Below are 19,214 nucleotides of genomic sequence, written 5' to 3'. Positions count from 1 at the left end.
GAAGAAACCACAATAGGGCCAAGCACTGGAGAAAGGCTGGTAACTACATAAAACCAGCTCCTATTACTTAAGACAATGATATTTAGCACGGGGCCACACCAACGCCTATGAGGACTTTTCAGTACAGAAATTTTTGGCCTGAAATTGTGATTAAGAAAGCACTATAAATCATTCTGATGAGAATTTCCATCAGATAATCACTGATGATGTTACCTGGGATGTGTCTCTTCCCTGCAACTCGAAAGATTGCAACTAACGTCTTTTGTGGGCTCTGCTTGGAAAATATTAATTCATTATCTCAGTATTGCTGCAACATCATGCTCTCTCTCTCTCCACTCCATGGATAGGATAATGCCTAACATAGAGTAGGTATGGTGGATGGGAGGGAAAGAAAGAAAGAGGGGTTGAGGGGAGGAATGAGAAATGGGCTTTGTCCTTTAGAGAGGAAACAGGAAATGAGCAACCAGCCCACAGCATAATAAGATAGATCTTAAAATCTGAATAATGGTTAAAAAGGTGTTTTTTTTTAAATAACTTACATTATATGGCGAATACAGAGCCAAATTTGGGGGTTTAGCTGTGATTCCAGAATCACTGCCTAAAGACAAGTCCCACCTTTGATCCTCAAGGTTGCCAGCAGCAATGTCTGATGGCCAATATGGGGAAGCCTGCAGTTTATTGGGCAGTAGGGGATTTTCTAGAGTCAGAAATAAGACTGGATTTAATTCAAGAACTCTCAAAATGGAAAAGTTTGACTTTAGAAAGACTTAACTTATTTGGTTTGGGTAGTTGTCCTTGCTGAGTATATTGAAATACTAAGTATCCAGATGAATGAGTGGATAGGCATGAAGGATTTTGGTTTTTGGTAAATGAGGAAGTTGGTGCACAAATAGTGGTGATATGGTTTAGCTCTGTGTCCCTGACCAAATCTCATCTTGAATTGTAATCCCCATGTGTTGAGGAGGGACCAAGTGGGAGGTGATTGGATCATGGGGGCAGTTTCCCCCATGCTGTTCTCATGATAGTGAGTGAGTTCTCACGAGATTTGATGGCTTTATAAGTGTTTCGCAGTTTCTCCTTTGCTCACACTCTCATTCTCTCTCTCATGCTGCCATGTAATACATGCCTTGCTTACCCTTTGCTTTCCACCATGATTGTAAGATTCTTGAGGCCTCTCCACCCATGCAGAACTGTGAGTCAACTCAATCTCTTTCTTTTACAAATCACTTACTTTCAGTGTGAAAATGGACTAATACAAGTGAGGTAGAGAGACAGAGAGAGAGGGGGTAAAGGACTAGAATCTGTCCTCAGCTAATCCAAGAACTATTCTGCTTTCAAATTAAGAGCCAGAATATAGGCAGAATAATGCTGTTAGGGAATCTATATTCTCAGAAAGGGAGAGAATATGCAGTCACAGTGTATCTGACAAAGTATCTTCCTGAATGGCTTTCAGATGGTAGATATTAGAAAGGAAATTTTAAAGAACACGAGCAAGTTTATTCTCAAGCTCATACGAGTGCCTTCCAAGGCACCCCCAAAAAGTAAAGTACCCTGGGAAAATAAAGAGGCCTTAAGAGAAAGTCTCAAAGGTCCCATAGTTACACAAGTCAGGGTTAACACCCCAGTGTTAACATCTCTTTCATTGTCCCCACAGGCTGGTGCAAGGTCTGGAACATTCAGAATTCATATCTTTTACATTTTTTTAAGTATAAGAATTCAAATAAGTTGCTTTATTTCAGTCTGGATAGATTCCACTTTGTGACTCAAGAAGGGAAAAATTAAATGTGACTTATGGCACTCAATGTTGAATTTTGCAATCTGGGTCGATTGAGGGAGACAACAGCTTCATCTTGTGTTTGATTGTGTCTTTAAGAAGTAAAAATAAAAAGCTGCACTGCAGGAGTTCACATATTCCTGACTTCTGAAAAGTTGGGTCAATTCAGATCCCCACATGTAATTGACAATGATAAATCAATCCTAGGCCAGGCTTCTGCTTTCAAGAAAGGATCTACATGAGTTTTGCTTCTGATTTCAAATTTTGCAGCTTCCCAGAGAGGAATAATCCTCATTTTATTGGCGACTCAGGGCAGCATTAAGATCCTGTGTGTGAGTGCTTAATAAAAATAAAATAGTAATATTAACAGGCTTACACTCCACTGCCCATATGGTTAAAAGCATTTGTTGTGACAAATTACAAGATCTATGAGATAGCAGGCAGAACAATGTCAAAGCATATTGCATCTTCTTCTATGTAAGTGTTGACCTTCTTCCAAAAATCTCATCTCCTCATGTTGATAAAACAAAGGATTTATCAAGGAAACCACCAGGGAATAAATTTTAACTTGAGTAACAATTCTTTTTCTACTTTAAAATATGATATTTATAAAATTAGCTGGTTTCAGATTAGGAATTAGTCCTTAAGGGATGTATAATGCAGAGACATAATAGATAAATAGGCTTTAATTGCATGATATAATTGGATTATTTTCTAGAATAAATTTTAAAAACTTCAATTTCCTATATACATTAATGTTTCATGCTTTTGATGTAATAAAATTTTCTGATAAATTGTTATTTATTTGGTGAGAAATGTATAAATTATCAAGTGTGGAAAGTGAGAGATTGCTCCTATTTAAAAATGTAGTACTTTCCACCTTTTGGAACAAGTGATTTTTGTCGTATTGTCAACATTCATATCCATCCAAAGCAGAATCTTGAAGAAAGATATTTCCCCAAGTAGCTTACCAAAGCGACTAACACTCTCGACTCCATCAATAATCGCTTTGAAATCCAAATTTTCTTCTGTCCCAACCTGTTAAAGAAGAATCACATTCTAAAAATAGAATAAAACATTTGGATAACTATTCAATAAAAATGTGAAGATTAATGAATTCCATTTTAAATATGTGCATTAAAAAATAGTAAGTTCCAAAAACACTTTTTTTATAGCTAGTTGAAAACAAATAAAGCAAACAAAAACCAGATAACTTACACATTTCACTAAGAAAAGTAAATTTTAAAATTTTGAGATTCATAGTTACTGATAATAATACATAATCATTAATATGATGCTTTATATGTACTAATAAGCAAATCTGTGTACTTATAGAACACTTTGCCCCAGCTAGAAAAGATTCACCCAATTAACAAACACAAGAGTCTCCTTTTAAAAATACCAGGCAAGAGTCAACATCTTTTTTTGAAAATGGCCACCAGTTTTAATTTTACTTGTGAGCTCCTCTCTTAGTTAGAAACTATGCCTTGATATTTCACATCAATATTTAATGTGACTTAAAAAGGAATTACATTAGTGTAAAATGTATATATAATTATTACCTCAAACAAAATGGATAAAGCTCTTAACTTCCCTTTTCCTTTAACTGCTTCCTCAAAACTTGAAAATCGGTCCGCATCAAAGCAGTAGATTTGCATCTATAAAAGTAACAATGATAGTTTTATGATACACAAAGACTTCATAAAAATCAGCAGAGACTTAATAAAACAAGCAATTCAGTAAGTTCTATTTGTAAAACTCTATAAATTGTGTAATTCTACATTCTAAGTATTTCCAAAATCTTTTATAAATTACATGTATGCAACTACATTTACTATCATTTACCATCCTTCAATAAAGAAGGGAATAGAAAATTAGACATATCTAAAACCAAAATGACCATTTTGAGATTATCAGGGGACTGTGCAGTAAAATTTATTAGAACTATTACATGAAATAAATAATCATATATTACTTTAACTGCTTTATGGAATTATTTTAAATATAAGTTTCTCTCTTTCTTAAGAGTGCATGCCTTTCTTGAGAGTCCAGAGTTACCATTCTTTGATATTATCATATTGTGATCTATTAATATTGAAACTCTCAAGGACTCTCAGCTTCTACCTAAAAAATACCAAAAGAGTTTTAAGTTTCATATTTTGACTCTCCTCTCCAGCTGTGAAGCTATCCCTTGTTAATTTCTGATTTAGTCCATATATGTATCTCTCTGTAACAGCCTCTATATAATTTGGTGCTTCTCCTGTCTGGGTTTGGAAATCAGGTGTATCAGGCTAGATAGAAGTAGACTTAAGGTAAGAGTAGGAAGCCTCTGAGAAAGTAAAGCATAGTTAGTGCTCTGATGGGAGAAATAGAGGGTGTGCAACAGAGGATGGCAGTAGCTCCTGCTTTGGGTGAGTCACCAAAACCTTTTCAGAGACAGGATTTCTAAACTGACCCTTCAAGAATGAGCAGCTTTTAGCCAGGTGAAAGGCAGAAGAGAAGGGCATGTGTTCAAGTCAGAAGTACCACCTGGGAAAGGCCTATTAGGCAAGACAGTATGACAAGCATGGGAAATTGAAAGAAATACAATTTAAAACTTAATATTTGTTAATTTAATAATACAAGTAAGCAAACTTTTTTCTGACCTCCCATATGACATTTAGGAGAAGAATTGATATGGCTTTTGTTTGTTTGTTTTGAGAGGGGGTCTCACTCAGTGACTTCCTGTCACTCAGGCTGGAATGCAGTGGCATGATCATGGCTCGTTGCAGCGTTGACCTCATGGGCTCAAGTGATCCTCCTACCTCAGCCTCTGGAGTAGTTGGGACAACAGGTGCATGCCATCGTGTTCAGCTATTTTCTCTTTTTTTTTGTAGAAATGGGATCTCACTATGTTGCCCAGACTAGTCTCAAACTCCTGGGCTTAAGTGATCCTCCAGCCTCAGCCTCCTAAAGTGCTGGGATGACAGGTTTGAGCCACCATGCCTGGTGAATTGAGAAGACTTGATTGTGAGATGTAGGAGATAAGAAATAAGGAGCAAGCCAGGGATGATCCTTGGATTTTCTGCTTACACAATTTCATAGAGAGTGTTTTAAAACAACAAACAAGACTGGGCGCGGTGGCTGACACCTGTAATCCCAGCACTTTGGGAGACTGAGGCGGGTAAATCATGAGGTCAGGAGTTCAAGACCAGCCTGGCCAACACGGTGAAACTCCGTCTCTACTAAAGATACAAAAAATTAGCTCAGCCTGGTGGCATGCACCTGTAATCCCAGCTACTCGAGAGGCTGAGGCAAGAGAATCGCTTGAACCCAGGAGACAGAGGTTGCAGTGAGCTGAGATCATGCCATTGTACTCCAGACTGGGCAACAGGGCAACACTTTGTCTCAAAAAAAAAAAAAAAAAAAAGAAAAGAAAAGTAAAAACAACCCAATACCACTGAGAGACAATTTGAGAGGCTTTTGCATTAAAATAATTGTATTAGGTTTAGTGCATGGATTCTGTACCATGTATTTTGATTGCTCAGGGCTCTTGTTGATAGAATTTTTCTTGATTTTCATCTTTGTTCTAAATAGGTAATATTGTGAGTAAGCTAAACTCTCAGAAGTGATATGTTGCTTAATGAGTTGACTTTGATTACTTTGACAAATCAAATTTGATAAATGTGCTTTTCTTTAAAAATATTGAATAAAGAAAAAAATCCAGATTATAAACTGTAAATGTGAATGTGGATATCCACCTTTTTAAAAAAGCTTTTTAGTCTTTTAAAAGGTAATTCACCCTATCTTATTTTTATTATTAATAACTGTTTTGAATTGTAAAATGAATAGTTTCATTCTAGGTATCTTAGAAAATATGGGGACTTTAAAGGATAAAATAAGAGGCACCTATAATGCCATCACCCAAAGAAAATCATTATTAACATTTTCTTGAATTCCATCAATTACTTTTTTTTTTTTTTCAAGACAGAGTCTCATTCCATCACCCAGTCTGGAGTGCAGTGGTGTGATCTTGGCTCACTGCAACCTCCACCTCCTGAGTTCAAGTGATTCCCATGTCTCAGCCTCCTGAGTAGGTGAAATTACAGGTTAGTGCTACCACGTCCAGCTAATTTTTGTATTTTTAGTAGAGGTGGCATTTCACCATGTTGGCCAGGCTGATCTGGAACTCCTCACCTCAAATGATCTGCCCGTCTTGGCCTCCTGAAGTGCTGGGATTACAGGCGTGAGCCACTGCGCCTGTCCCCTCAATTACTTTTATGAGTAATAAGTCAATCCCTCATTTAATTTCCATAATAATGTTATAAGGCAGGTGCAGCTACTATGTCAATTTCACAGAAGAAAAATGGAAGCATTGGTAAGTTAAATAATTTATACATTTTTATGTCATGTAACCAATAACCAAATGGTGGAGCCAAGATTCAAAGCTAGTCCATTTGACTCAGACTCCACTCTCAGTCAATATTTAATCAATGTTCATGTATTAAAAAATTGCAAAAATTATGCTGGTTATACCATTTAACGTGTTTCTTTTTAAAACCATTAATATCTTATGATGAACCTTTTTTGTGTAAATATATCATTCAAAAACACGATTTTTGTGATATCTGTAATATCCATCATAAGGTATTTAAATAATCATTGCCTTTTGTTTCAATATTATATTATAAATAAATTTTTGCAATTTTTTTATTTTTAGACTAAATGGCTCTAAATTTAAATGTTGGGTATTGAGTATAAATCATTTAAAATTCTTAATAAAAACAAGCAAACTGCCTCCCAGAAAGTCTACCAATTTAGACTTTCTCTAGACATGTAAGAAAACATTTTACTACACACTCATTTTTTATAATTATTTACTTTGCCAATTTTAAAGCTGAAAATTTTTCTCATTTTAATCAAAAGATTTAAATCAAAGGATTCTCCAGTATGTTAATGAAATTGTCCCCCTTTTCCTTCCTTCATTCATTAATTCATCAGCATTTATTGATTACCTATTATGTGGCACTTTGGGTTGTTACCAGGAAGTGGTGCATCAAAGATTTAAGTCTTATATTCATTTAGCTTAATCTAGTATATTAATCAAGTAATCAAAATATCACTTTATAAATTATAATATTTGATTTTAAAATTAATCAAATTATATGCTAAATAAAAACATCCATTATTTAGAAAATAAAACAGTAAACAGTGGATCTCCTGACTTACCTCAAGTGGAAATTTTTGTCCTTCTAAACTATGCTCTGATCCATCAGATGACATATTGCATTTTCCCCAGTGAAAAGTTATCTTGCTTGCTTTAAACACCATTTCTGAAACTCCTCCGCTGACATGGTAGTCATTAGTGAGATTAATTTCCACTGAAAAAAGAAATACAATTGCACCTAAGCTTCTGAAAATCAAAATTTTAAATTTCAACTAAATTTCCATCTACTTAAGGTACATTAAGAAAAATCATTTATTTGATAAATTTACAAAATATGAAGTCGTCATTTTGGAAGCCAAACTTTGTAGGTCTACACAATATACTTATATCTTATTGCCACATATGCAAACTAAGCTGAAGATATTGACTAGTGTATGGACTTCAAGGGCAGAAGACAGCCAGTCCACCTGCTCTGTTTGTCTGGTGTCCTAAGATAGCTGTTACTTGAAAGCTCTGCTTCCCTAAGATGTCAGATGGTAATAAGAAGACAGAGCAAAGGGAGAAGGAACAGAAGGGTTAAAAGACAAAAAAAAAAGTCTTCTCGGAGTGCTCTCACCTTCCTATTTTCAGCCCATTTCTACTCCTTATCAGGCTGCTGCTTATCCCTCCATGTATCTCCCAGGCTTCATCAGCAAGGTCCAGAACCTGGGTCCCTGGCCGTGGCAGGAAAGGCAGGAAACTCATTCTTATGGAGGAGTTTTGGCCATCTCATGTTTGAACCCTGAGTGGCAAAAGCTTAAACTCCCCTGTATGAGTTCCACAGCAGATATTATCTGACTATATTTTAACAGTTTTCTGGAGAGTTCTCTTGAGAGCCCAGGGAAAGATTTTGATGTCTCTCAATAAAGTTTAAATAGTCTCTGTTCCATTAGGGAGAAATCACTGTTGTCATCAGGGACTGAATATAAAATATTGGCCAGCCAGCTAGGGATACAAATTCCAACTAATAATAATAATAACAAGCATAATAACAATGACATCCAACATTTACATATCACTTACGATGTACCATGAACTATACTAGTTACTTTACATATATTATCCATTGGATCTTCGCACAACCTTGGGAAGTAGATATTACATAATCTTTATTTTACAGATAAGGAAATTGAGTCACAGAAAGGCTAAGTAGGTTGCTCAAAGGTTCCCCACTGTCATTTCAAGAGCCCAAGTAATATGGCTCTATTAGCTCAATGTTCTAATAACCACTCTCTCCTAAGAAAAATAAAACCCTCAGCACTCTCCATAAAAATAGCTGCCTTCAGACCTACTGTCACCCTCTGTCATTGAATGATTTGGTTTAATTACCATCTGTTTGGGATCTAATTTATAAAAACATAATCATCAGGCTATCCTTGAAATATCTCCTTCCCATTTTTCTCTGGTCATAAAGCCTAGCACATTTTATTGTTTAACAATAAGAAAAGCAAAACAGGGATTTCTATAAAGATTTTTGCTTACAATGTATAATAAAGCAGAGGTTCCCAAAACAGTATGGTACTGGTACCAAAACAGAGATATAGACCAATGAACAGAACAGAGCCCTCAGAAATAATACCACACATCTACAACTATCTGATCTTTGGCAAACCTGACAAAAACAAGAAAGGGGGAAAGGATTCCCTATTTAACAAATGGTGCTGGGAAAACTGGCTAGCCATATGTAGAAAGCTGAAACTGGATCCCTTCCTTACACCTTATACAAAAATTAATTCAAGATGTATTAAAGACTTAAATGTTAGACCTAAAACCATAAAAACCCTAGAAGAAAACCTAGGCAATACCATTCAGGACACAGGCATGGGCAAGGACTTCAGGTCTAAAACACCAAAAGCAATGGCAACAAAAGCCAAAATTGACAAATGGGATCTAATTAAATTAAAGAGCTTCTGCACAGCAAAAGAAACTACCATCAGAGTGAACAGGCAACCTACAGAATGGGAGAAAACGTTTGCAATCTACTCATCTGACAAAGGGCTAATATCCAGAATCTACAAAGAACTCAAACAAGAAAAGAACAAACAACCCCATCAAAAAGTGGGCGAAGGATATGAACAGACATTTCTCAAAAGAAGACATTTATGCAGCCAACAGACACATGAAAAAATGCTCATCATAAGTGGCCATCAGAGAAATGCAAATCAAAACCACAATGAGTTATCATCTCACACCAGTTAGAATGGTGATCATTAAAAAGTCAGGAAACAACAGGTGCTGGAGAGGATGTGGAGAAATAGGAACACTTTTACACTGTTGGTGGGACTGTAAACTAGTTCAACCATTGTGGAAGTCAGTGTGGCGATTCCTCAGGGATCTAGAATTAGAAATACCATTTGACCCAGGCATCCCATTACTGGGTATATAACCAAAGGAATATAAATCATGCTGCTATAAAGACACATGCACACATGTTTTTTGTGGCACTACTCACAATAGCAAAGACTTGGAACCAGTCCAAATGTCCAACAATGATAGACTGGATTAAGAAAATGTGGCACATATACACCATGGAACACTATGCAGCCATAAAAAATGATGAGTTCGGGTCCTTTGAAGGGACATGGATGAAGCTGGAAACCATCATTCTCAGCAAACTATCGCAAGGACAAAAAGCAAACACCGCATGTTCTCACTCATAGGTGGGAACTGAACAATGAGAACACCTGGACATAGGAAGGGGAACATCACACACTGGGGCCTGTTGTGGGGTGGGGGGAGCGGGGAGGGATAGCATTAGGAGATATACCTAATGTAAATGAGGAGTTAATGGGTGCGGCACACCAACATGGCACATGTATACATATGTAACTAAACTGCACGCTGTGTACATGTACCCTAGAACTTAAAGTACAATAAAATATATATATATATAATAAATAAATAAATAAAAAGAATAAAAACAAAAAAACAAAAGCAGAGGTTCCATGCCCTACTGCTTTGTAACACCCTTCAAAACTGAAAATAAAAATGTCAAGATTTGGGACAATATACTTTTAGGTAATTATTACATGTAGCATAATAATTTTAAAAATTATTCATTCAAGAAATACTTAGTGTTTATTACATATCAGGCACTGATGTAGAAAAGTCTCTACTTTCATGAGTTTGCTTTTTTTTTTTTTTGAGACAGAGTTTCGCTCTTGTTGCCCAGGCTGGAGTGCAATGGCGCAATCTCAGCTCACTCAACCTCCAACTCCTGGGTTCAATCAATTCTGCCTCAGCCTCCCGAGTAGCTGGGATTACAGGCATTCACCACCATGCCTGGCTAATTTTTTTATTTTTAGTAGAGATGGGGTTTCGCCATGTTGACCAAGCTGGTCTTGAACTCCTGACCTCAGGTGATCCACCCACCTCAGCCTCCCAAAATGCTGGGATTACAGGCATGAGCCACTGCGCCTGGCATGAGTTGTTTTTTTTGTTTGTTTGTTTTGTTTTGATTTCTTGGATAGGATCTCACTCTGTTGCCCAGGCTGGAGTGCAGTGGCATGATCTTGGCTCACTGCAGCCTCCAACTCTTGAGTTCAAGTGATTCTTGTATCTCAGCCTCCTGAGTATCTGGAATTACAGGAGTGTGCCACCACACCCAGCTGATTTTTGTATTTTTAGTAGAGATGGGTTTTTGCCATATTGGCCAGGCTAGTCTGGAACTCTTGACCTCAAGTGATCCGGCCTCTTTGGCCTCCCAAAGTGCTGGGATCACAGGCGTGAGCCACAGTGCCTGACTACTACTCTCTTGAGTTTTGAAATTAAATTATTACATTCAAATAATTATATTACCTAAATATAGAAAATATTTAAAAATTCACTAATGATAAAGCTTACCCCCATAGAGCTACTATTATAATTTTGAATATTTTTCTAATCTTTGTCTTACGTGTATATTTGCCTTTATATAATTTCCCAAAATACAACTTTAAAAAAAACTAGAATATCAAAAAAGAAAAAGTGTCACTTTTTGGAAATTATTTATCTATGTATAGTTTATTAGAATTTGTATTTAAATTTTAATGTATTATATTTCTCTTTTTTTAAGAAAAAAAAAAAGATAGTCTCAATAAAAAGGCACTTAGAGAGGGTTTCCTAAGGATGGGATACAACTTTAAACCTTCTATATAGAAGAGCTAGGAATTTATTTTCTTAAATTTCAATTATAGTCAATTGCTTTTTTCATATCCAAATACTGACTATAACATGAGGCTAGGCAGAAAAGATCAAACTATAATGCTCAAGAAAAAGAAATCCTTATTGACTAAGTAATTGACTAAATTATATTAGCTGTAAATCACATTATCACATCTTCTAGAGGCAGCATCATTATTGTTACACTGTAGGAAAACATGACATGATGACATTGGTCATTTTATTTTTTTTTTGTACAAATTGTCAAAATATTGTCTAAATTTCCCATTTTCTCTGCTCCATTTGGTTTCTTCCACATATAACTTCTATCTAGTTCATAGTACACTATTCAAAGGAAAATGAGATGAAACTAGTCTAAACATACTCCAGGTATGAAAAATATATTAAAGGCAAAGAGAATGCAAATATTTTACCTGTTTTCCCAGTGTTATGAATGAATGTGTTTTCCAATGATGTTTTATCCCAACCCTGAAATTTAAGTTTCTTAAGATTCACATTTACTTGTGTAAGATCTTCATCAATATTGATAGGAGACTGTTTTGGGCTATTACATGTTGGATATTTCTTTCCCCAATTTTTTTGATTCAGTGCACCTAGGGAAAAGAAAGAGTAAGAAATTTAGCTTCTTAAATTACCATGCAAAAGTTAAACTTTATATTATAGTTAATACATTGCATAAAAATAGATACAATAGTAGAAAAATGTTTGACCTCTTGGAACTAATATATGAAATAATTATGCCTATATTTAGATTCTGGATTTCAATACGAAACACTATAAAAGGTCTACAGAACAACCATGCCACTATAAAAAAACAAGTCTATAGAACAACAAGCAAGGTTTGATACAACTTTGGTCTACAACATCTTCTTTTTGTGATAAGGGAGTCAATTAGAACTAACTTTTATGCAAGCTTGATCTAATGGCCATCTCTCATAATGTGGCAAGTTCAGGGTTCAACAATGGCTTTGTCCAGTCATCACAATTCTTTCAAATCAACAGAAAGCCTAACTGTCCTGTAAGGTAGTTAGTCCTAGCCCAGGGTTCCAGATTGAAAGGAGTCCAGATATAGGAGTACAGTTTTGACTTCCTCAACACTCTCCATAAATGTAGCTGCCTTCAGACCTGCTGTCACCCTCTGTCATTGAATGATTTGATTTAATTTCCATCTGTTTGGGATCTTATTTATAAAAACATAATCATCAGGTTATCCTTGAGATATCTCCTTCCCATTTTTCTCTGGTCATAAAGCCTAGCACATTTTATTGTTTAACAATAAGAAAAGCAAAACAGGGATTTCTATAAAGATTTTTGCTTATAATAAACTGAATTTTCACACGTTCCACAGTATGAAGTGTCCTCTAAACCCAAACTGCCCTTTGTTGCCTTTATTTCATCCCTACCTGAAACCATGAACCACCTCCCGTAATCTTATTTCACTGCATGTTAACTTAGCACCCAAGCAGTGCTAAGCACAGGTATGTTCTACTTAAAGTTCTTTTAAAATATTTGAAATGTTGAGAGTCCAGGTCTCTGGTTAAACGCTAGCATTTCCATGGCCATCACAAGGAGGAAAGGAGTGGCAGTGTAGTTTTCAGTTTATATTCTTCTGAATGCTTTTTTCCTGAAAATGAGAATGGGTAAGGCCAAGATTTTACATGATTGAGGTTGAGGGGATTATAAGTAAATTTATCTTTGATACAATCCTAGTCTACACTGTCTTCTTTTGTGATAAGTGAGTCAGTGAGAACTAACTTTTATGCAAGTTCTATCTAATGGCCACTTCTCACAATGCGATTAAAATAACATTGCATAATTTTGCTCTGAAAATAAATAATAGTCATACCATGAAGCTGTCTATACAGTCATGGAAAATCTGGTAATACATCTCATAGTGAGGCATCTACCAGAATCAATAGGTACTGAAAATCATCTTAAAGTTTAGGTCTATACCTAGAGAGTGTTTGAATACATTGTGTTTTAAATATGCACAGTGATGTGTATTTTGGATTCTAGGAACATTTTTAATGATTTGAGTAATGATGTTTATTTCACTGTAAGGAACTCTGGCATAGGGACAAGAAAACACTGCTTATTTTACTAATGTCAATGCAAGAGAATGAAAGAGAATCTGCAGCACAAATCAATTAGGTCCTCTTCATTGCTCACATTTTTAATACAATATAATAAATTCTAAGCACACTTAGAAAGAGTTACATAGTTGTGGTGCACAGAAACATAAAATTTTAAATCTTCAATAACACTGAATATAATGTATAAACCTGCTATTTTCCAACGCATTTTGTGATTCTCTCTACTGGGAACCTAAAAGGCATCTTATACTTAGCATATCACAAATTGAACTCTTTCCTGCTCTGAAATAAGCTCCTTCCACATAGTCTTTGACATCCCCTGAAGTGAGAAGTTATCCTGATGCCTTTGTTTCTCCTTCAGCAAGCTCTTTAGGGTCTGCCTTCAAAATATTTCCCTAATCAGACCACTTCTTATCTCTACTATTATCACACTAACCCAAGTCACTGTCATCATTTGTCTGTACCTTGCTACCCTGCAAGCAATATCGCCATCACCTAGGAGATTGTTGGGAGATTCAGGCCACTACTATAGCCTTATGAAGTCTGAATCTACATTTTAACAAAATGCCTAGGATATTGATATACACATTAAACTTGGGGAAACACTGGCTTAGACTCCACTAGTGCCTTCTATCTGGTTTTCAGAATCTTCTCTTGCTCCTTCCACAATTCTGTAGTAGTACCACTTATGTAGTAAGTGGAATTATGACTTGGCTCCCAAAATTTCCAACCTATGGTGTAATCATCCTGTACAATTCCCTCCAATTGGGCATGAGCAGGACTTATGAATATGAAGAGAGAGTCGCTTCCTTGATTAGGTTAAATTTGTTGGCAAAGATGATGGTGGATCACTGCTGTGACTGATTACATTATGTTATAGAAAGCTCCATTTCAGCAAATTGGAGAAAGATTCAAAATGTGGGAGATTTCCTTGCTAGTTTTGGAGAAGTGACCTACCAGGTTGTGAGCTGGCATGTGGCTAAGAACTGAGACCTGCCTCTGGCAGCTGACAGCATAACCAGGCTTATAATCACAAAAACAAAAAACACCCAACCAGTGAAACAAACAAACAAACAAACAACAACAACAAAAACCAGGGACTTCAGTTCTACAATCTCCAGGAAGTGAATTCTGCCAACAACCTAAGTGAACTTGGAAGAGGACCCCAGGCTTCAAATGAGACACCTTAATTTCAGATTTGTGAGACCCTAAGCAGAAAAGCCAGCTAAGCAGCCCTTCCTCCTCAGCTCCTGACCCACAGAAACTGTGTGATAATACATATGCAGTGTTATAAGGTGGTAAATTTGTAGTAATTTGTTATGCAGCAAAAGAAAACCAATTCAACTCAGTAACTAAAGTACGCTTTAAAAATATATGCCAGATCACACTACTCCTTGGCTACAATACTATTTCATCTCACTCAAAATAAAACATGAGCTCCTTGTTATGGCCAACAGATCCTATATGATGTCCCCACTCATGTCCTCTCTGCTCTGGTTCTCTACCATTCTGCTTTGATCACTCTGCTCCAGCCACACTGGCTTCCATTCTGTCCCTTGAGCATGCAAAAGGTTGACACTGGCTATCACCTATTCCCGGAATACTCTCCACAGATGTCTGTAAGGCTCAAATGACTTGCTTTCTAACTTCAATCAAATCTCTCCTCAAAAGCATGTACTGGAGAGACTTTCTCTGAACCACCCTGTTAAATAGTATACTTTCTGCCTTGGTAACTCTCCATACCCTCTCCCTACTTCATTTTTCTTCTTTTAACATATTAATTATGCTTATTCATTGTTTCTACATCCCAGTACCTCAGAAAAAAAAAAAAAAGACTAGCACATAGTCAGTGTTTGATATGGTTTGGCTGTGTCTCCACCCAAATCTCATCTTGAATTGTAGTCCCCATAATCCCCACATGTCATGGGAGGGACCATGCGGAGATAATTGAATCATTGGGGCGGTTTTCCCCATCCTGTTCTCATGACAGTGAGTTAGTTCTTATGAGATCTTCTGGTTTTATAAAGGGCTTCCCCCTTGGCTTGACTCTCATTCTTCTCTCTCCTGCTGTCTTGTGAAGAAATACCTGTTTGCTTCCCTTTATGCCATGATTGTAAGTTTCCTGAGGCCTCCCCAGCCCTGCGGAATTGTGAGTCAATTAAACTTCTTTCCTTTATAAATTACCCAGTCTCAGGTATGTCCTTATAGCAGCATGAGAATGAACTTTTACAGTGTTCAATAAACATTTGTTGAATAACTGAATCAAACCAACAAGAAGTGGTGGCCTTTTGTTTTATGAGTTTGAGCTCAGAAGGATCAAATATAACATGGCATGAAAATGAAAAAATAACCACACAAATTTGATCAATAAAAGAAGCATTTCTTTACTCAGCTGTAGGTCTCATTTGATTGCTACATGATAATTTAGTTGAGTAGTCCCTACTAAACTTTTATGGCTAGGTATCAGAGATACCTGAAGTCTGAACTGTACGAGGTTAGGATAACATATAGCACAATGACACCAGGTAACTAGATTATGTTTAAAGTGCATGGAATGATTACACTGAGTGTGGACCAAATTTAAATCACCTACTAGATCATAATGAGGCAGGATAGGCAGTCAAGGAAGTGACCATGTTCTTGGGATGAGGCAACCATGGTGATCATACAGTCAGCACAATAAACCTCAGTATTTGCATTGTAACTGAGCTCATTCAAGCAAAGCTATCTTCAGTAGGGCCTTTCCCTTCCAGACAGCATGCATATTTTGATTTTACCTGTCCCCAAACTGACCCTATGCTCATTATAATAGTAAAAACCACACCCCTGGGTGGAGTTTTAAGATGCTAATGAGACATGCAACATATGAACAAGCATGTACAGTTACTGCACATGTGCACCAGAAGACCACCCAGAACATGCTTACTAGTAACACCTCTTCCCACCTTTTTATGAATCATCTTTTAAAACTCCCAAAAAGGGAGTCTTATGCTTATTCATTATTTCAACATCCCAGCACTGAGGAAAAAACGACTGGCACATAGTAGGTGTCTGATATGGTTTGGCTGTGTCCCCACCTAAAACTCCCTAAAAGGGTGTCTCCCTAGTGCCAGTTTTTGCTGTCTCACCCTTACAAGCAGCCTGTCCTGAATTCTTTCTCTCTCAGGGTATACTGTCTATTCTGCACCTAACTTTCAAAATGTATTTATCCATAGTAATAAATTACTCTATGCTACACCTCCTTTGCTGTGTACCTCTTGTTTAAACTATTTTAAACCAAGAAGAAAGAACTGAGGTATCACTTCAGCTGTCAACAATAGTACTCAGTACATTGCGGGCTCAAGATGCTTTCTTAATTTTCATGATTAAAAAGCAAAATAAAAGAAGCCAAAATAAAATTAAAAAATGATTTTTTTTAGTGGAAAAACCAACAAACAGAAAAATAAACAGAAGTTGAAAAAATAAGAACTTGAGTTTCTTCATGCAAAGCACTCTAAAAGGAAGACTGTTTCAAATCACCATGAGTAGAAAACCAAACTAAATAAACTAATGAAGTGTTAAAATTGTGCACAGGGGCCGAGTGCAGTGACTCACACCTGTAATCCCAGCACTTTGGGAGGCCGAGGTGGGTGGATCACGAGGTCAAGAGTTCAAGACCAGCCTGGCCAATATGGTGAAACCCCATCTCTACTGAAAAATACGAAAATTAGCTGGGTATGGTGGTGCGTGCCTGTAGTCCCAGCTACTCGGGAGGCCGAGGCAGAAGAATTGCTTGAACCTGAGACGTTGAGGTTGCAGTGAGCCAAGATCGCGCCACTGTACTCCAGGCTGGGTGACAGAGCGAGACTCCATCTCAAAAAAAAATTGTGCACAGGAATAAAACAAAGACAAAGAACAATACATCTTATCTGTCTTTAATAATGAAACATTAGACTAATCTTATTCTAAAAAGTTGTTATTATTATTATTATTTTGAGACAGAGCATCTCTCTGTTGCCCAGGCTGGAGTGCAGTGGCACAATCTCTGCTCACTGCAACCTCTGCCTCCCAGGTTCAAGTGATTCTCCTGTCTCAGCCTCCCGAGTAGCTGGGATTACAGCACATGCCACCACACCCAGCTAACTTTTTGTATTTTTAGTAGAAACCATGTTTGCCAGGCTGGTCTTGAACTCCTGACCTTGTGATCCTCCCGCCTCAGCCTCCCAAATGCTGGGATTACAGGTGTGAACTACTGTGCCTGGCCTTAAGCATTATTTTTTCGAATTCCCAAATTAATACGGTTAATGTGGCAACTGGAGACAGCAGTTCACATAGTGGTTAAAGGCCAGGATGATGCATCTGAGAAAGCAGGAATACAGAATTCACTATATTGTATCCACCTGGGTGTTATTAGGAACTATTGTGAAGGAAGAAATTAGGACACTGACTGTAGTTGCAGCAGATTATCAGGCTGATTAACCCATAAGAAGGACAGCAGAATACTAAATAGGAGCTCCAGAGAATTAACCTAAGTTATTCATTTACATATTTATCCATGCTTTCATTCATTCATTGACTTACCTGAATTAGTAACACTCCTATAAATTTCCCATTCTTACCTCCATTGAAGCACTTAACGTACTGTATTTTGTCTGTTAACTTGCCTATTTCATCTATATGCCATTGCCAAACTCTGAGTCTGGCATATGCTAGAAAGAAATTAAATGCTTGTGAAATAGCCTTTGTGCATCAAATGAATGTATTCAGTATTTGCATACGTATGCATCCTCTATTCCAAGCGGAATGGAAAGCAATTCTAGGCTCCACAGGGGATACGCATGAGTTCAAGTTTGTTAGCTTGCCTGTGTGTTTATTATTACATTCCAGAAGGGTGGGGGGGTCTGTTAAATAAATAGACAAATGCTTAAAAGGAGTAGATGCAATGAAGGAAAGTAAACATGGATAACAAAAGCACAATAATGCAGGCCTTGAAGGATGGACAGAATTACGACAGGCAGAGGAGAAACCAAGAACATATCTTGCTGAGTGACGAGCCTGAGCAAACTCATGGTGGCAGAAAAGTTCAGGCAATGCCGAGAGCAGTGAGCAAGCCAGCTTAGTCCAATGAGCAGAGTGAATGCAGGGGTATTCTACAGAGGGAGACGGAAAGGCAGACTATGATCAATGCGCCTGGGGAGATCAGTGAGAGGCAGGGAGGCTTTAGAAGAGGAAGGAGCTCATAGATTTGTCATCAGAGAAACTAAGCAGGTAGGCATGCAGGATAGGCAGCAAGGGAGAGGCTGCGTAATGACCATTTTCATAGACATCTCCTATTTGTCTTAATTTGATTTTTACAGCATCACTGTACTTACTTAAACTACAATATGTCTGTCTCTTATTTATGTTTCTTTAATGGAAGAAAATGTTTCAGTACCTTTCTTAGAGCCTGGCACTTAAGAATTAAATCAACATTTGCTGAACGACAAAAAAAAAAAAAAATGCTTCAGTGAGATAACTGTAGTTAGCACCCTTTAATGTTCATGTGCTATACATATTTGACCAATTAGTGTTCTAGATAGAAACACATCTTAAAAAACATTCTGTGTGAGGAAATGTTACTCCACTAGCCATTAACACAAGAATATGAACTAAGAAAAACTAAAGTCTAACAGGGGAAATGTGTCAGAAAAAAATACCAGTGCGGGTTTTTGAATATTTGAAGGAAAAACTGATTAAATTATGCAGATGAAATAAAACTCCCCTCCCTCCCTCCCTCCCTCCCTTCCTTCCTTCCTTCCTTTTTCTTTCCTTCCCTCTGTGGCCGAGGCTCCAGTACACTGGGCTCGCTGCAGACTCCCTGCGTCCGGCTCCCGTGATTCTCCTGCCCTGGCCTGCGGGCTGCCTGATTAAATTATTCAGATGAAATAAAACTTCCTTCCTAACTTCCTTCCTTCCTTCCTTCCTTCCTTCCTTCCTTCCTTCCTTCCTTCCCTCCCTCCCTCCCTCCCTTCCTTCTTTCCTT

General features: G+C 37.2%; 1 protein-coding gene across 4 annotated transcripts in view; it reads right to left on the bottom strand.

Annotated features, from left to right (window-relative positions):
* PTPRZ1 (protein tyrosine phosphatase receptor type Z1) overlaps nucleotides 1–19,214 on the bottom strand; it is a 195,130-nt gene that overhangs the window by 83,664 nt on the left and 92,252 nt on the right. For all 4 annotated transcript variants that reach the window (XM_003261255.3, XM_030825513.1, XM_004090211.2 and 1 more), the window contains exons 3-6: nucleotides 11,534–11,713; nucleotides 6,983–7,134; nucleotides 3,337–3,432; nucleotides 2,746–2,812 (exon numbers count right to left, since the gene is read on the bottom strand). In XM_003261255.3, the coding sequence (XP_003261303.2) occupies nucleotides 2,746–2,812; nucleotides 3,337–3,432; nucleotides 6,983–7,134; nucleotides 11,534–11,713 (495 nt within the window). The remainder of the gene's footprint in view (nucleotides 1–2,745; nucleotides 2,813–3,336; nucleotides 3,433–6,982; nucleotides 7,135–11,533; nucleotides 11,714–19,214) is intronic.

The sequence above is a fragment of the Nomascus leucogenys genome, chromosome 13 (genome assembly GCF_006542625.1).
Source record: "Nomascus leucogenys isolate Asia chromosome 13, Asia_NLE_v1, whole genome shotgun sequence".
NCBI classification, from domain to species: domain Eukaryota; kingdom Metazoa; phylum Chordata; class Mammalia; order Primates; family Hylobatidae; genus Nomascus; species Nomascus leucogenys.
This window is presented reverse-complemented; position numbering and strand designations above follow the sequence as displayed.